At 36.6% G+C, this 15,904-nt stretch overlaps 2 protein-coding genes across 5 annotated transcripts; one reads left to right on the forward strand and one right to left on the reverse strand.

The window, feature by feature from the left end:
- Positions 1-424: 424 nt before the first annotated feature.
- On the reverse strand, positions 425-11,843 carry hint1 (histidine triad nucleotide binding protein 1). Of its 4 annotated transcripts, none has more exons than XM_088911508.1 (3): positions 11,663-11,843; positions 9,881-9,985; positions 425-735 (listed from the first exon to the last, which is right to left on the reverse strand). In XM_088911508.1, the coding sequence occupies exons 1-3, from the start codon at positions 11,771-11,773 to the stop codon at positions 571-573; spliced, it is 381 nt and encodes a 126-aa protein (XP_088767634.1). In that variant the 5' UTR covers positions 11,774-11,843; the 3' UTR covers positions 425-570. The 4 variants fall into 4 exon arrangements, with proteins under 4 accessions (XP_088767634.1, XP_088767636.1, XP_088767635.1 ...); XM_088911510.1 differs by having other exon boundaries at positions 11,731-11,842; XM_088911509.1 differs by lacking the exon at positions 425-735 and adding an exon at positions 4,594-4,915 and having other exon boundaries at positions 11,731-11,842.
- Positions 11,844-12,400: 557 nt separating this feature from the next.
- On the forward strand, positions 12,401-15,529 carry lyrm7 (LYR motif containing 7). Its single transcript, XM_088911511.1, has 5 exons — positions 12,401-12,533; positions 12,710-12,782; positions 13,629-13,699; positions 13,975-14,056; positions 15,012-15,529. The coding sequence occupies exons 1-5, from the start codon at positions 12,501-12,503 to the stop codon at positions 15,080-15,082; spliced, it is 330 nt and encodes a 109-aa protein (XP_088767637.1). The 5' UTR covers positions 12,401-12,500; the 3' UTR covers positions 15,083-15,529.
- The last annotated feature ends 375 nt before the right edge of the window (positions 15,530-15,904 follow it).

The following is a 15,904-nucleotide window of genomic DNA, read 5'->3' on the forward strand; positions in this document are numbered from 1 at the left end:
CCAGATGATAAGTGGCTGAACCCATAGTACTGATTATTGCTAAAAACAGCATCTCACGTGGATCTCTCAGCAAGTTAGTCCCATATAAGCTTAATACTTTCATGCTCAAATGATGGTCACTGGACATCTGTTTTGAATTTGCCAAAATGCTTTCTGGTGTGATTTGTTACCAGACAGCAGGAATACATTAATATCACCCCTTGGACACCCTTATGATTTTTATATTTTCCTACTATGGCCAGAGAGTTCATCAACATTGTGAGTGGCATTCACCTTTAAATGTACTGTATAAGACTAACATTTAGGTCAGATAATATTGAATGAGAGAGTTTGCCGCATTGCGATCAGTGTATTGTGATTAAAGTGACTCAAATCAAAAAACATTTTCCAGAAGAATCATCAAAAGCAAACCTGGCACAGGGAACACTGGCTCAAATTACTTTATTTGTCATTCCTTCCGCTGAAGTGACACAAATAAGCAGGGAGGTTGTCATTAAGCTTTAATTCCATTAAAAGATATTGTTCCGCAAATGCCCAGGTTTTTTTTTTTTGGCAGGCATCCCAGCCAGGTTAACCAGGAGGCCAGCCCATCTGCCGTCCTCCAATAACGTGGATGTGAATGTGATACACAGTCTGCCCCCCGTCGGGCCCCTCATTCACGACCAGCCGGTAGCCCTTCTGAAGGCCCACATCAGCTGCACATTTCCTTGCCACGATCATCAGGTGTCCAAGAAGCTGAAAAGACAGAGGTGAACTTAGAGAAATAACAGAACACAGATATTAAAACCTGCAGCTTATGTAAATCATGGAACCTGGCGATGACCAATAATATTCTAAAAACCATTAATACACTATTAAAGTTGATATATTAACTACTTTTGCATATAATAAAATGAAGACTACTGTTAGTAAAGAGAGCAATTAAATCACCAGTCTTGAATTATGAAAGCTTTAAAATACTGCATCTATGTGAAAATGTTTAGTTTCCTGCACTAAAAGGATCTTTTACCCTGACAAAAACCATGTGCTCATTTCAGATAGGTCCCCTAAAGTCCTGAATTATAGTGTTTGGTGTGAGCTCGGACACAGCATGATGTGCTGTGTGAACTGCCTATTCTTTTTTAAAGCTGTGAAATGTATTACTGTGCTGGACAATGTCACTAGATGGTCTAGAGATGGCACATATCTTTTATAACTTTTTCTGAATGGATATTTCTGTTCTAAAGCAGTATTATAGGTGTGGCTGGAACAGCAAAATCCCACCTTACTATTTTTTTAAAAATGCAAGGAAATAAGTGCATGATTTGTCTTACTTTGCATGTACATTCATGCATCTATCCATTTTCTAACCGCTTTACCCTGTACGAGGTACCGGGGCAGCCACAGCCTAAGCCTAAGTCCAAGCAATGGGCACAAGGCAGGATAAACTCTGGACAGGATGCCAGTCCATCACTGGGCACACACAGACATGCACACACTCACAACAGAGCCAGTTTTCCCAGGAGCTAATTAACCTACCAGTTCAGTATGACTGTTCTTTGGACTGTGGGAGGAAACCAGAGCACCCAGAGGAAACCCATGTGAACACGGGGAGAACATACAAACTCCACACAGATAGCACCCCAGGTCCAGAATTGAACCCGAGGCAGCAATACTAACCAGTGTGCCACCATGCTCCAATGAACTAATTTCTTTAATAATTCAACCAAATGAGCTTAACAGAATCCTTTGCTCAGATCTTTTAGCCAAACAGTTCTGAGAGGTGCACCTGAGACAGCACATACAGTATACCATCAATTTGCTGTTACCTGAACAGAACATATTTTTTTAAAGATTAGGTACCACTTTGTTCACAATACGATGCGAGATTTACACCTGCCCTAAGACTCCTGTAATCTTTACATCATAACCCCATGTAAAGTTACTGAAAGCAAAAGACTACTGCGACACCGGGTTCTTTGAAGGACAAATCTTGTTTGCCATGGGAAAGATTTGTTGATTAGTAAGACCTCAGGAAACCTCTGTGTGAAAGAGAGGGAGTAACATCAGTATTGTGCAAATATTTTGATAAGTCTCTGAAATAGTTCAGAACTGAATTTTTTGTGAAAAGAGCTTAAGACTTCCAAATCCCACATTCACTCATACATTATTAACTTAATCTCATGATTTCTATTCTTATGTTCTGAAAGGAAGTTTATTTTTTATTTCAGTACATGCATTATTTATGCCTGCTGTATGTCCTTAAATCTTTTAAACTGTTACACCATATACAGTTCTGGAAATAATTGTGAAAATGTATACAACGCTCATTAGAGAAAATCTGCAGAGAAATTAATACAGTTAGGAATATCGATACGTGAGCCTTTCTCTTTACACAGAGCTTGAAATCTTGTTTTCATGCCCTGTTGCATATTACAAATCAAGGGATGCTGTTTTTCCCCAATACCGTGCTTTGTCTGGTTACCATTCAGCTTTCATTGCAGTGATGTCAGCCCATAAAGCTTCTGTGATGTTCAGATCAGGACCATGTGAAGCACACAACTTCTGAGTGTTCCGTCAGCCAGCATTCCAAAGAGGTTTTCAACACACTGACTGCAAGCTGGGGGGGGTCACTTTTATTTTGATAGGTGAATTCCTGCCCAATGAGACGCCATCGTATGATGGATCAGAGTCCGGCTGCATCAGCTGGAAGCCGACCGTCTTGGCTGAGAAAAGACCCTACACTTCTCAGGATCCACCCCTGTGCTTTAGCCATAAATGTTGCACACTGAGTTTTACAGTGTTCTCCAGACTGCTCAGAAAAAAAACAACGCTGTGGATTACTGCCCAACATCTCAAACTTGGATTCATCTGTAAAGAACATTTTGTTCCAGATTTGGTCAGTGCAGTGTCATTTCTATTACTCATTGCAAAAATGTTTTTTTTGTTGTTGCCTTTCCTCTGACAACTTTTCCAAGAAGCAACACACTACTGAAACCGTTTTGTGCTGATGCATATCTTACTATTCTTGAAGGAAGATTTATTTCAGTCATCTGCAGGATCTTTAATAGATGAACATAATTTTCTCTGAGAACTTTTACATTACTTTTGGATAGTTTAGGTTTTCATCCGCAACAATCTCTTGTGGTAGAACCTGTACTAGTTTCATGACCCTCTTCAGAACTTTGCAGAGTAAATCACTGGAAGACATGAAATTGGGCTGCAATCTCTTAATACAAGTAGTAATATCAGCTAAAGCTTGTGATATGCTTCCCATAAGCCATATAGTTCACAAGTTTTAAAATGTCACTGCTTCTGCGTCTATGGGCCTTCTACTAGTTGAACACAATGAAGAGTGTCAGTCAAAACATCATCATGTATCCACATTAACATGTATACTTTACCTTATGTATCTATTTTGTCCAGTTTGTTTCAAATATTCACAACACATTAAATTGCTTTTTCCCCCAATCTCTCCAGGCTCAGTTCCATTTCTACTATAGTGTTAACTTAAAGTTGTGTTTAAAACTCCAGAGTCATATAAAATGAAAAAAATATATACACTCTCCACAAATAACAGCCTCAGTCAACTCAAACACATTTTCCATTTTGAAGTTCTAGAACAGGGAAAAAGATCTTAAAGGTTTTACAAATACCAACACTCTAATACACTTCCCCTAGGATAACATCTAGTCGTTTGCTTCCTTTCTCTCATACATCAGATATTTTCCTTTCAAACACACAATCCAGGCTCGTGTAGCACAAAAAAACATCTACTTATACAACTAGGCTTCGTTAGCAATTGAATATTCAGAAACTATTTGTGAATTTTGCGCTCTTAATTTTCCTTCTCTCATATAACTATCAATAAAACAATTATGTTTATGGTTTGAATAGACGTCTGTATGGAAATATTTAGCAATCTAAAGACCTTTGTTAACAGAGAAGATGAATCTGGGGGTCCCAACAAACCACCACAAAACTTTGTGGGGGAAAAAAAAAAGATTCCATTACAGTTGCCAACTCAGAGATAGAAATGCATGTTTTGCTCCTAAAATAATTAAATTGCAAAGGTTGTATAATCGCAGGTAACGCTAGTTTTTCTGTGTTCAGAGACATCAGCATTTAAGATCATACACTGCAATTTCTGTAAATGGGGATTCATGCTTTAGTAAACAGCAGCCCCTGCTGGCAGCCCAAATTCTTAAGTGACCATGATCTACTGAGCGACTGCACATATTAGACTGATGGCCACCTTTTCTACGATACAAGTAAAACTAAAAATGAAATGTAATTGACTCATACCACTACATAGAACTAGGTTAAATGCTAATCATCGAAGAACCTTATTTAAAACAGCCCTGAAACCATCATACTGTATTACAGCTAGGCCATTTGTACAAAGTTTTACACTAGGATGAGAACACTTCCAAAACTTGCTTATAATACCAGCTTACAATGAATACTGTTCCCCTATAAGTCATTTCCAAGTCTTATTTAGTTGTCTTCAGAAATTGCAATTACAGTACCAACCATGTGGACTTATGAATAATATCACACACACACCTCTCTTTATGAAAGAACAGGTTGCTTCTCAAGACAAATACACATAGCCAGAGCTTAGGAACTTTTATTTGACAGGATCAGTAAACAGACTGAGGAAGTGGCACTGAGGCATCAGATATTAATGCTCTTAACAGAAGCGATTCCGATGTCAGACATGGCTGCTGTTTGTGTGGTACACAAACACAGGTCAGTCTCGTTACTGATGTTAGCCAGGGGGCCAGCGCATCTGCCGCTGTCCGAGCACGTGGATGTGAAGATGGAACACTTCCTGTCCCCCATCAGGCCCGTCATTCAGAACCAAGCGGTACCCTTTGGTTAGGCCCACATCAGCGGCACACTTCTTCGCCACAATCATTAAATGTCCAAGAAGCTAAAAAACACAAAAGGGCGCTAATATTGAAAGAACAGCCACACCACCTTGGCCTTTTCCTAATTCAAAACACAACACTGCAAAAAAAGGGGATCAGGTTGTTTCATGCATCCTTTCAATTGTGGAGAAACTCCCAGGATTTGTTTTTGTTTAGAATGGGAGTAACTAAAACAAGTGTCTTTTGTTTCCCTGATCTATCCTCTTTGTCAATTTTGAATTCCTTATCACTTGTTATATAAAATACTGGCACATTTTACATCAAGGTTTTTTTTTTCCTCCTCGGGTATGCTGTCCATCAGTAATGTTCTCTGTTTGGATTTTTCAACTAACATAAGAGCCTTCCGAATGGGGGAAACGGGTCATCTGTAATCTTGAACACTTTAAATTGCTTTAAAAGTTGGTTTTTCTTCCACCAAGTACATAACAGACAAACTGAATACATGCTTAAGTCCAAGTTTATTTAAAAAAACAGAAGAAAATCCCAAACTTTGAAAAGTAGCTACATTAACTATGAGAGCAGATTTAATCTTTAGTTGCATGCATAAACAGTAGACAGCAGTACAGGAAGCAGTTCCTAGAACTATCTTAAGCAATTATTATTAAGCCAATTGTTAACACAGAAAAAGTAAATTAAAACTTATATTTTTAATAAACTTATTTAATTTAATAAAATTATATTTTCTTCTATTTTTGTATTTACGTTATCTATATGTTTTGTAAGTCACCCTGGAGCTTAAGAGCTTCTACTAAGCAAATAATATATTCAAGAAACACAAAAAGACCCTCGTTTAGCTCTAGAAATAAAATAACAGAAATAATTTACCTAATTAAAAAATGTGTAGTAAAAAAAATCACATTCAGATTCACATTTTGCAAATATGTAAAAATTAATCGGACTAATTCTTGGATAGAACAGTCATAGTTTAGATAGTCATGTTTTTCTTCATAGTTCCAATGTTTTTAGATAAGAAATAATTAATATATCATCCTTTCAAAAAGACATCCATTCATCCACTTGACACAGCAGTTTCATATTGCCATATTGCTTGGTCCATTAAACACTGAACAAGGAACGCGATTCATGACTTACAAGTACTGCAATATCAATTTTAACAAGAAAACACAATGCGTTTCCACCCTAACACCACAGTGCCTTTATCCAAATGAAGCTCCTAGTGAGAGAAGTACTGCTGCCTTATATGAACTTTGACATTTAACTATCAAAATTTAACCAAAATTCTAACTGATTTACAGATTACCCAAAATAAATATCCAGGTTTTTTTACACTAAATGGATTCAATCGCTGCATAGAAAAGCAGCAGCATGTCTAAGACATACTAATTACATATTCTATTTACCTTCATTATCATGACACAGATATAATGCAGCACCAGTTTCTATGACTTGATAAATATTGACAGGTAAGTTCTTCACAGCTAAATTTTAGAAATTTAAAGATTAAAAATCTTTTAATTTAGATTCTAATTTAGGCACTCGTCTAACTGTTGATATAACTTATTACGGCAGCAGCATTAATTCTGAATTTAACAAAATCTTGCTTAAACGGAAAAAAACGTATTGGGCAGCTTTTCACCATGCAACATGGCAATGATCCCAAACAGCCCACATGTAATCAAGGACAAAAAAGGAGAAAATCCGAGACTAGCCAAGTAAATCTCCAGGTTTAAAGCCAACATTGCATGCATTTTACATGCTGAAGACAAATGCGGCCATGCAAAAAATAGGCAAGAATTCAATGTAGACACAGCAAAGCATCTCAAAGGTTCAATGGCTTTCAAACTTTATGAAGTGCAAATGTATTTAAAATGAATGTGCCCCAATATTTATGGTGACTTGAAATAATTGGGCTGAATACAAAACATGTTTATCATCTGTTATCAAATGTATATAAATTCATGTAAATTAGGGATTCTAAGCTGCAGGAAGCTAGACAATGGTATTTGGCCTTTATTTTCTTCACTATGAAGATGAATCTCACCTAGGGCTGGGTGATATGGCCAAAAACATAATCACGATAAAAATTTTCATATCAGTCGATATCGATAATTATCACGATAAATGTCAAATCATTATTTCTTTCAAGTTTAAAGGCAGATTTTTTCTCCTGAGTGAAAGTTGAAGAAACTAGACAGTTAATTGGTAAATTAAACAACTATTTATTTTAAGAACACAACAAACACTTGCCAAATAGCAGAAACATTAAACAAATCTGAGGTAGAGAGTATTCAAGTCTTTATGTCAAAATATGCATGAGTAAAATTTACAAAATAAATATCTTAATAGAAAAATTAAATACTGCAGTGTGATAAAACACACATAGAAGATGGCTCAGACAGACTGCAAAGTTTAAAGTGTTCTGTTTTATATCTGATCGTAAAAAGCCAAAATATCTCCAAATTACTGAAGTTGAATGACCTTTTCTGTCAACGATGTCATCGTCTTTCGAGCTGGTCGTTGGCAGCACTACATTTGCTTCAGTGTCGCTCATTTCTCCACTCTAACTACAGTCCTGTCAGCCACCACCATGTGGGTAAACAACACCACGTTAGCTGCCCGGTCTGCAACACGCACACGCACTCGCGCAGTATTTTGTGCGCATGCGCATATCATACGCAAAGCATAAACATATATATCGAACATTTATTGAACTTTTGTTAAAATTATATTGAGGAAAATTATATCGTGATAATTATCGTTATCGAATTATCGCCCAGCACTAATCTCACCCATCTAGAACACAGAAAGTTGTTCTTAATTTGTTTAGCTACTCAGCTACCAAGTAAGCAAGATGGAGGAGGATCTCCTCTCATCTGCAGCAGCTCCTACTGTATGTAGTTACAACACATGATGAATATTTTCTATTATGTACATTGCCGGCCATATTTTCTCATATCCTCCATGAAATAGGAATAGAAAACATGATGTAAAAAAGACTTACAGATCAGACTTTGTGCTTTGCTTTAAAAAGTCTAAAAATGTTACATGGCAATCTTAAAAGGAAACTGCAGTCCCACTTTTACAGACCAGTTATTAAATCTCAGTAACAAAATAAATTCACTGACAGCATAGAAAGAATTTACAAATGTCGAATTAAGCAAAAAATTGTGAACTTTGTGAAAGTACTGTAAGCCTCCTTGTTGCCGCAGAGCCCTGGTCTCGCCACGGGTGAGAGTTCCCAAGAATTGTGACGTGAAGCAGGCTTTCCTGCTCACTAGTCACTGTCATAACTAATGTAATGCAATGTACAAGCGAATAAGTACGGGTTGTGCAGTACATATTTCACCACAAAATGTTCCAGTGTGACCTGCATGCAGAGTTAACAAATAAGCTCCACTTATCAGGAAAACTGTCTTGAAATCAAGAGAGATATTTTTATTGGTTTAAAAGAAATGTATTCACAAGCCTGCTTCTTTACAATGTAATAGGGCTGCTTCACCTCACCAGATGTTTTGTTGCCTCATCCTGAGTTACAGAATATAGTGCTATGCATACCTGGAAATTTCTTTTGTAAATTGGAGCTTTTACAAGTTACTGTGTACAGTTTACTTTTATAGTTTTTTGAAGTGCACTCAACAATGCCGATTCTTTTTAATCCCAAAATATAAAAATGTCATATTTGTCATAAAGAATTGAAATTAAGAAAACACGAGCGTAATGCCTTCACACCACTGTAGTTAATATTTTGTGGTCATTCAGATGTAGAATATTTTAGCAAATTTAAGTCACCTCTTACTTGCAACCTGGCCATTAACATCAGATTAATGCAGGCAACACTGAAGCTAGTTTTTGACACTTTGTATCCTGAAGATGCCCTTGTCGGACGTCTCCAGCTGTTGCCTATGAATTGTCTCCCAAAATATACGGCAGTACACTCCACATGGTGGCAGATACACTTACATCTACTTCCTAGCAGGGATGGGACTACACCAATAGCCTTGAAACCTTCAATAATGGACACTACACGTGAAATTGGTAGATTCGGCCTTTGGTGGATACTTTCAGAAGCCATTCCCCAACTTGTGGATGTCAAGCTCCATCTCCCTGCAGTCTTTTGAGAGCTCTCTGACCCTAAACACGGTGATACAAGCAACATCTGAACATCTGAATGTTTTCTGTGAGTTAAACCAGAAACCATCAGAGACCTTTATAAAATTCTTTATAAAAGACTTTCATTGCACTGCCAAAGAGCAGAATGTTAGTGTACACATGTTTTATTTAATTGAATACCTAGAGGTATGAATTAAGTAGTTTTGTGGAATCAATCATGACAACTGACTAATCCCTTTGCTCTATACAGTCTTTTATGATTACAGTATAACAATTTTCTACTACACCATAACTCAATGATTTTTGTTCCCATTTCTTTTTTATATTTCTTTATTAAAGGTGCTTTATAATTTAAGGTTTAAAATTTTATTTATAGAGGGCATTATCAAGATTAGACATAAGACACGTAACAGGGTGTCTATAGTATATAAGGTATATAAGGTGTAAGAGAATCACCAGCACATAAAACTCGAAATGACTGCCTATTTCTATCCAAGGGATGTACTGTAAAGTAAACCATTTTTCAGTGGCTTTATTTCACCAGCTTTCCTCAGTGTAAACATTTTTTTAAATTAAAATATAAACTTTTATGAGCATAATTAAAGCATTTATTGTATGCAATTAAACATTCTTACCACTGAACTATAAATATCAATTTTTGGTGGACGTATCAGTCATTGAAATAAATTATTTAAAACTTTGTTCCTTTGCACCATTGATGGATATCCTAACAATGCGTAAAAATGATCAGGTGGAATGAATCGCCCGTTTACAGCAGTTAATTTAGAAATTTAGCCAGTCATATACATTCATTTCGTGGATAAAACTTGTAAATTACTGAGCCCTTTTTGTTTAGATCAGGTGGTATAAACCAAAGTATAAATCGTGATACTTACAGCAGCATCGCTGTCCTCTGCTTTGGAGAGCTGAGGAATCGGCTTCTTAGGGACGACTAGGAAATGCGTTGGGGCTTGAGGCGCAACGTCGTGAAAGGCTATGCACTAAAAAGGCAGTAAGCAAACAAGCGCACAATTAAGGACAATGCACGGTTGTTAAGTTACCTTTTAAGTACTTACCTCTATCTTTCATTCAGCACAGAGACTATAACGCAGTTTCATGCTGCTGACTCCCTTACTATATGTTCAAAACAGACATTATCATTAAAAACAGTAAACATCGTAAACTATGATTCACCAACACTAAAGAGCGATTTATTATCTTATCTCACGACTTTACATCTTCAACTATACATTTTTGCTTTTCATATATTTCCGATTATACAACATAATTTTGTATTAATTACAAAATTATGTTGTATTAATTATGCTACCAGACTCCACTAACATTTCAACTACTAATTAGTATTGTAACGCTCCGGGGTTCACGTGGGCGCCTTAGCCGCTAGCACCTCAGGTTGGCCCCCCCACCGTCGGGGACTCGAACCCGGGCCTCCAGCGTCACTCAACAGGGACCCAGCCTCTTGAGCCAAAGGGAAATCTCCCGTCAGGCCCGCGGCTGCGGTCCCTGCTATTCACAGGGAAGGGCGGTGACGTCATCGCTCTGGTAAACCAGCTCTCGCAAGCAATGGAGGTCGTATGCGTTACAGTATCATTTAGAGTTTCGAATACTTGTGGACAGTTAGATTGATTTTAATTAGCCCTTCACAGCAGATAGATCAGTTTTCAGAAACAGTCCTAAAAGTACGCTAAAGAAATTATGTCTCAGAAAACATTCAAAAGTGCTCCATCCTGAGCTGACAATAGCTAAATCTTGACAGGTATTAATCTCGTCCAGCACACAAACGGCCGGAAGGTATCTGATCGCTTCGAACTTTCTACGACGGCGACCCGGAACTGTCACCATATTGCATTTATTACTTTCATAATTTACACATAAGCCGCCGAAAAAAATGATCAATCGTTTGTATTAATCCGGCTCGATCCTTTACTTCGTAACCTGATGCACCAATCGTTTAGTGGCTCCTTAATCAATACGGACCATTCTTAACCAGTCGTTTTTTTCCCTGCATTTTTATTTCCACATTTCATAAGGCATTTAAAATAATATCCATCACTGAAATTGATTTAAATGCAAAAACATAAAATATAAATACTTCTCAGATAAAGAAGTGAAAACGATTAGTGAAGTAAAAGGAGGACTGATTCTATGCGAGTACTTTTATGGCGGTCCTGCGGCATAATTAGGAAAATATTAAATTAAATCTGATTATATTTCCATAACTGCGAGACGGAATTTGGATTTGGTTTCAAAGCGATATGCCATTCCCTACAGCTAAAACCAAATATGTAACTCCATGATGACAGACTATCCCACAGCTGCCCGCTTAAAACACGTCAGTATGATGCGACAATCCTGCCAACTTTCATTTTTACTGAATATGCGAAGTGCGCTACTTAATACATGGTGTTTAAATAGAAAATAAGGATCAAAGGCCTATCTTGCATTACAAGGCCATTGCACAGCACTTCGCTCAAAACTACAACACTACTATTTTGGACATAATGAGAAAAACAATAAAATTAAAGTATAACTTATCGGTGCATTAAAATAATTTACCATTAAAAATATTAAAGCTACCGGCATTATGAACCCTCTGCGTGCCTTACAATGAAGGGAGCAAGATAGGAGGGGGGAAGATATGCATAAGAAAACCAAACCTGTTCGTCCTCATATAATATTTTTGCAGGAATCTCTTTACGAATGATCTTCCCAAAAATAGTATCACCTCCAGGCTGGGCAGTTTGTGCCTTTGCTGTTTCATCAGCCATGGCCTCAGCTACTACCCTGAGCCGCACTATGCCGAAAACAGACAGGTCCAACCGCTGGCGCTGTTTTCCAGTCCCACTGAAATGTTAGTGGTTCATGGGTGAATAGGCGCACAGCAAGGCCTACAACCTCATTGGGCTATGCACATGCCGATCCAACTTGTTACCCCTCCCTCTTATCCCATTTGCTGTACTTTCTTAAATGTTTTACATGACTCAGGGTCGTTCTCTTTTTTCTGACCCTGGAACCCAATTTCAGCATTTCAAGACATTCAATTTTAACATGAAGAACTGGTCTAAAAATATTATGAGCAATGCTGCAACTTATTGAAAATACATAGGGCAGACCTGCGTGTCAGTAAACGTGTGCATAAAAACGTGCGCAGAGGAGATTATGCAAAAAATTAATTTTTCATACTAGCAAGATTTAAGTGCGAAACGTTTATTTTAGTCAAATAAACAGTACAACGGTTCAACTGTTTCAAGCGTTATCTTGTGTTAAATACTGGTTCATTTTGAGTACTGTATTTATGTCCACTACACTTCCTTTACATAGACGATTCTCTCAAGATGATTTATGATTACTTTTAGATGTGGCGCTGAGGTCCCTGATATTTTTGTTGCGATTGTATTACAGATAAGAAGGTACGACAATGCTCTTCATCCGGAACTGCTCTTCCTATTTGTCAGTGAAAACGGAAGAGGTGGGGATAGTGAGCTGTGCGGCTGCATGAGGAAAGTCGACATGGACAGTCGATTGAAGGTGAGTGAATCTTAAGCGTTCGTAATAGTAAATGCAATGGCCCCTAAGTGGTATTTTGGTTTTATAAACTCTACATGATATTGCAAGAATATGTAATGATTATGATGGTGGTGGCGATTTTTAGCGTTTTTGATGTGAACATCCAGTATAAGAGAATTATGTATTGTTTTGTGTAGGTTCTGCGACTCTTCAAGTTACTGCACAGAACAAGGCAGAACGTATTCCGAGATGATTCAAGAGCCTTAGGAGGTACGTTTTATCTGAATTTAAATTAACAATAACAGTAAATCCAAATAATGTCAGATAGCAATTCTTTACGACTAAGTCACTTGCAGATGTATTTACCTCATTCTTAATGCCATCCCATTGTGTTGAATTACAAATGATGTCTTACCGGTTTGTAAAGTGAATATTTTAATCAAAATTTGCACTTCTGGGACTTGCACTGCTAACCTTGCTCTTGTTCAGCTTCTGGGTGAAATAAATTAAATGTTTTTAATTAAATATTAATTTAAAAAAAGATTGTACATTGTATGTTAAATTGTACATGTACAATAATTGTGAATAAACCTTAATGAGTTCACAGAATTACAGTATTATGACAAGTCACAGTTCATCTGTGTACAGACACAGCTGTACTCTGTCATACACCTGTGTCTGTAAAGTTACTCCTTCAGCAAGTAAATTTAAAAAAGTTAAAAAAGCCAAAACTCAACCATGGAACTTTAAAAACATTTCAGAGAGAAAGTTTTAGAAAGGAACAGACCTGTGTAAGGGTATAAAAAGTGAAATGATAGAAGCTTTAGTGTGAGTAGTGGCAGCATTATGTTAAGCGGTTGCTTGAGTGGCCGAATCAAAGTCTTGACTGTGGCAGGAATCGCTGTCCAGATCAGCCCCAACAACAAAATGGAACAACGTTGAAAGGGGGTGAATTCTTCTACACTTTTACAAAGTACTGTATGCCTGTAGCTCACAGCAAAAGACATAATGTGAACGATTAGCTTGATTCCAGTTGTTGTCTTTTCCTCAGTGATGGTGGTGAAGTGAAATGGGCTATACTGTATATGGACTATAATTAGTTCCTTTTCTTTAAAGCTGCCAGACAGAAGATAAATGAAGAATTCAAGAAGAATAGAAATGAAACTTCTGTGGAAAAAATAAATGAGGTACTAATAAGTTGCCCATTCTCAAAATAAAGAACAAAGCAAAGTATTTGTTGCATGCCATAGTTCATCTTTTGAGCTACTGGAGCTTGTAGATGTGTAAGCTGTAGGTGATCATATTAATCACTACAGCACCACTGTCGTACCCACAGTTAAGGGAGACCAGTTTGTAAGTTCAAGTATTCAAAAGATTCAAGTTACATTTAATGTACCATACATAATGAAACTATCTTTTAATTCTTCATAATTGTGTTAACATTAACATCTGACATTTTTAGATGATCAAACTGGGTTCGGATGTTGAAATTGTTCTTCGCCAAACAGTAATCCAAGGTGTTCATGTAGATGATAACAAAATATGTAAGTAAAATGTATTTCTGAAATCATACATTCTGTATATTTATGAATCTCTGCATTTTTATCATTTGAGCAGAGGTCATTTTGAAAAGTAAACAAACATTAGGCGATAACTTCCTAAGAAAATATATCATTTTTAAACAGGAATAATAATAATTGTTTTGATCATATAAGTTAGATTTGATCAGCCACACAAGTGTAAGCATTTGTAATATTTTTATAAATTTTATTAATATTTATTTTTATAATATTTTTGGCATTACTCATGATACTTGAAAATCACTTATGAAACATTGAAAAGTTTCAATACAGCTGTTAACATGGAGCTATTTAGTTCCACCTAAGGGATTGGACATAACTAAATAAAGAATCATGTAATTAAATTATCCTAAGGGATAATTTCAGGAAATTTTATACATTGGTTATGTCTGAAAGGCATGGAGTTGCTAAATGTACATTAATGTTTTCTGATATAAATATAAAACCATGTTTTTTAGCAGGTCTTTAACAGTGAGTGTATATACATGGAGAGAAAGTAAAATTTTAAAATCCTTTTCATAGTTCTCAGTGACATCAGTGAGATCTTGATTTTCTCAGTAGACACCAATACTTCCTGCTGACTGTGGTCAATGTTCACAATGGTTTTAACAGCGAACATGCAAAACGCCACAGCCCATATGGTTTATAGGTTCTGTGTTGTATGGGATTTGCATTTTATGTGGATCGGCTTTAGAAAAATGTAGTGAATGCTAACCTTGATTTTGTGCTGAATCTTTCGTGGTTGTTCATGTTCTGCAAGTTCTCCACTAGATGTCAGTGTTCTTATTTGCTATAAAGGCTCAGATCGTTTCACACAGAATTTATATGTATTATGAATAAAAATTGTAATCTGTCAATTTCAATATAGACTCTTGTTTTGGAAGAAAAATACTAATTTTGCTCTGTTTCCTTTGAGTAGTGCTACGGCCCAGGGAAGACCATCTTCTGGAAAATGTACCTTATTGTGACAACCCCATAAAGAAAGCATAGTTTTGTTTTTGCTGTTTTGGTTAAGATATCTCCATGGTGATTTCCTTATTTTAATGGGTTTACACATTATACATTCTAAAACAACTAGAATGTGGGGTGGTCACCGCTGGAGGGTTTGCTGCCAGTCTCTGGTGATGCCTGAAGAATGGCTCCTGTCCCCATGGACATTACAAGGAAGAGTTCCTTTTTGAAAGAACATCAGAAAAGTTCCAAAGGAAGCGAGGCCATCCAGCCCATCTAGATCTTTTGGAGCAGTGGTTCAGTGTTGCTATAGAGACTCTCAGGAAGATGCAGTGCATTTTCAGTATGACTTCAGTATACAGAACAAACAACTCTAAAAAATAATTGCACGAAACATATTTATAAATCGTAATGACAATTTTACTGTTTTTCTTAAAGGTTGCTACCAGAGGTAAAAGTGATCTGAATAAATCCGTTCATATTCTCATGTCTCTTTTCTCTTTGTGTCCCTTTTTTGTGAAAGGTTGTATTAAAACATCGATAAGGAAAATAGTGACGAGCTGTATGTTTAAGATTCTTGCACAAAAAAAAAACTATACATGAATTGTTACAAGTAAAATTTTGAAATTCTTTATTTTCCTGCTGGTAGATAAATGTTAGATGGCAGCACTGCCTGATACCTGTAAAGGAGATATAGTGCAATTTTTGAAGAAAACTGTTTTTATTATTATTATTATTAAATTAGTGTTTGTATTTGAAAGCATCTTAAATTCATACATCTAGAATTTTTTACTGAAGCATTGTGAGTGATGTAAAGCTTCAGTGCGCTACCTGTGATTTGAGCCCTTAGCCTTACAGTTT

This window comes from Atractosteus spatula, chromosome 3 (genome assembly GCF_055471065.1).
Source record: "Atractosteus spatula isolate fAtrSpa1 chromosome 3, fAtrSpa1.hap1, whole genome shotgun sequence".
NCBI classification, from domain to species: Eukaryota; Metazoa; Chordata; class Actinopteri; order Semionotiformes; family Lepisosteidae; genus Atractosteus; species Atractosteus spatula.

Bases quoted from the DNA above. Each gene is read 5' to 3' on its own strand.
- hint1 (XM_088911508.1), bottom strand. From the start codon at position 11,773: ATGGCTGATGAAACAGCAAAGGCACAAACTGCCCAGCCTGGAGGTGAT. The intron at 9,986-11,662 runs GTTTGGTTTTCT...CTGCCTTTTTAG, and splicing joins TATTATATGAGGACGAACAG to TGCATAGCCTTTCACGACGT. The intron at 736-9,880 runs GTAAGTATCACG...CTGTCTTTTCAG, and splicing joins CAGAGGACAGCGATGCTGCT to CTTCTTGGACACCTGATGAT.
- lyrm7 (XM_088911511.1), top strand. From the start codon at position 12,501: ATGAGGAAAGTCGACATGGACAGTCGATTGAAG. The intron at 12,534-12,709 runs GTGAGTGAATCT...TGTTTTGTGTAG, and splicing joins ACATGGACAGTCGATTGAAG to GTTCTGCGACTCTTCAAGTT. The intron at 14,057-15,011 runs GTAAGTAAAATG...TCCTTTGAGTAG, and splicing joins TGTAGATGATAACAAAATAT to TGCTACGGCCCAGGGAAGAC.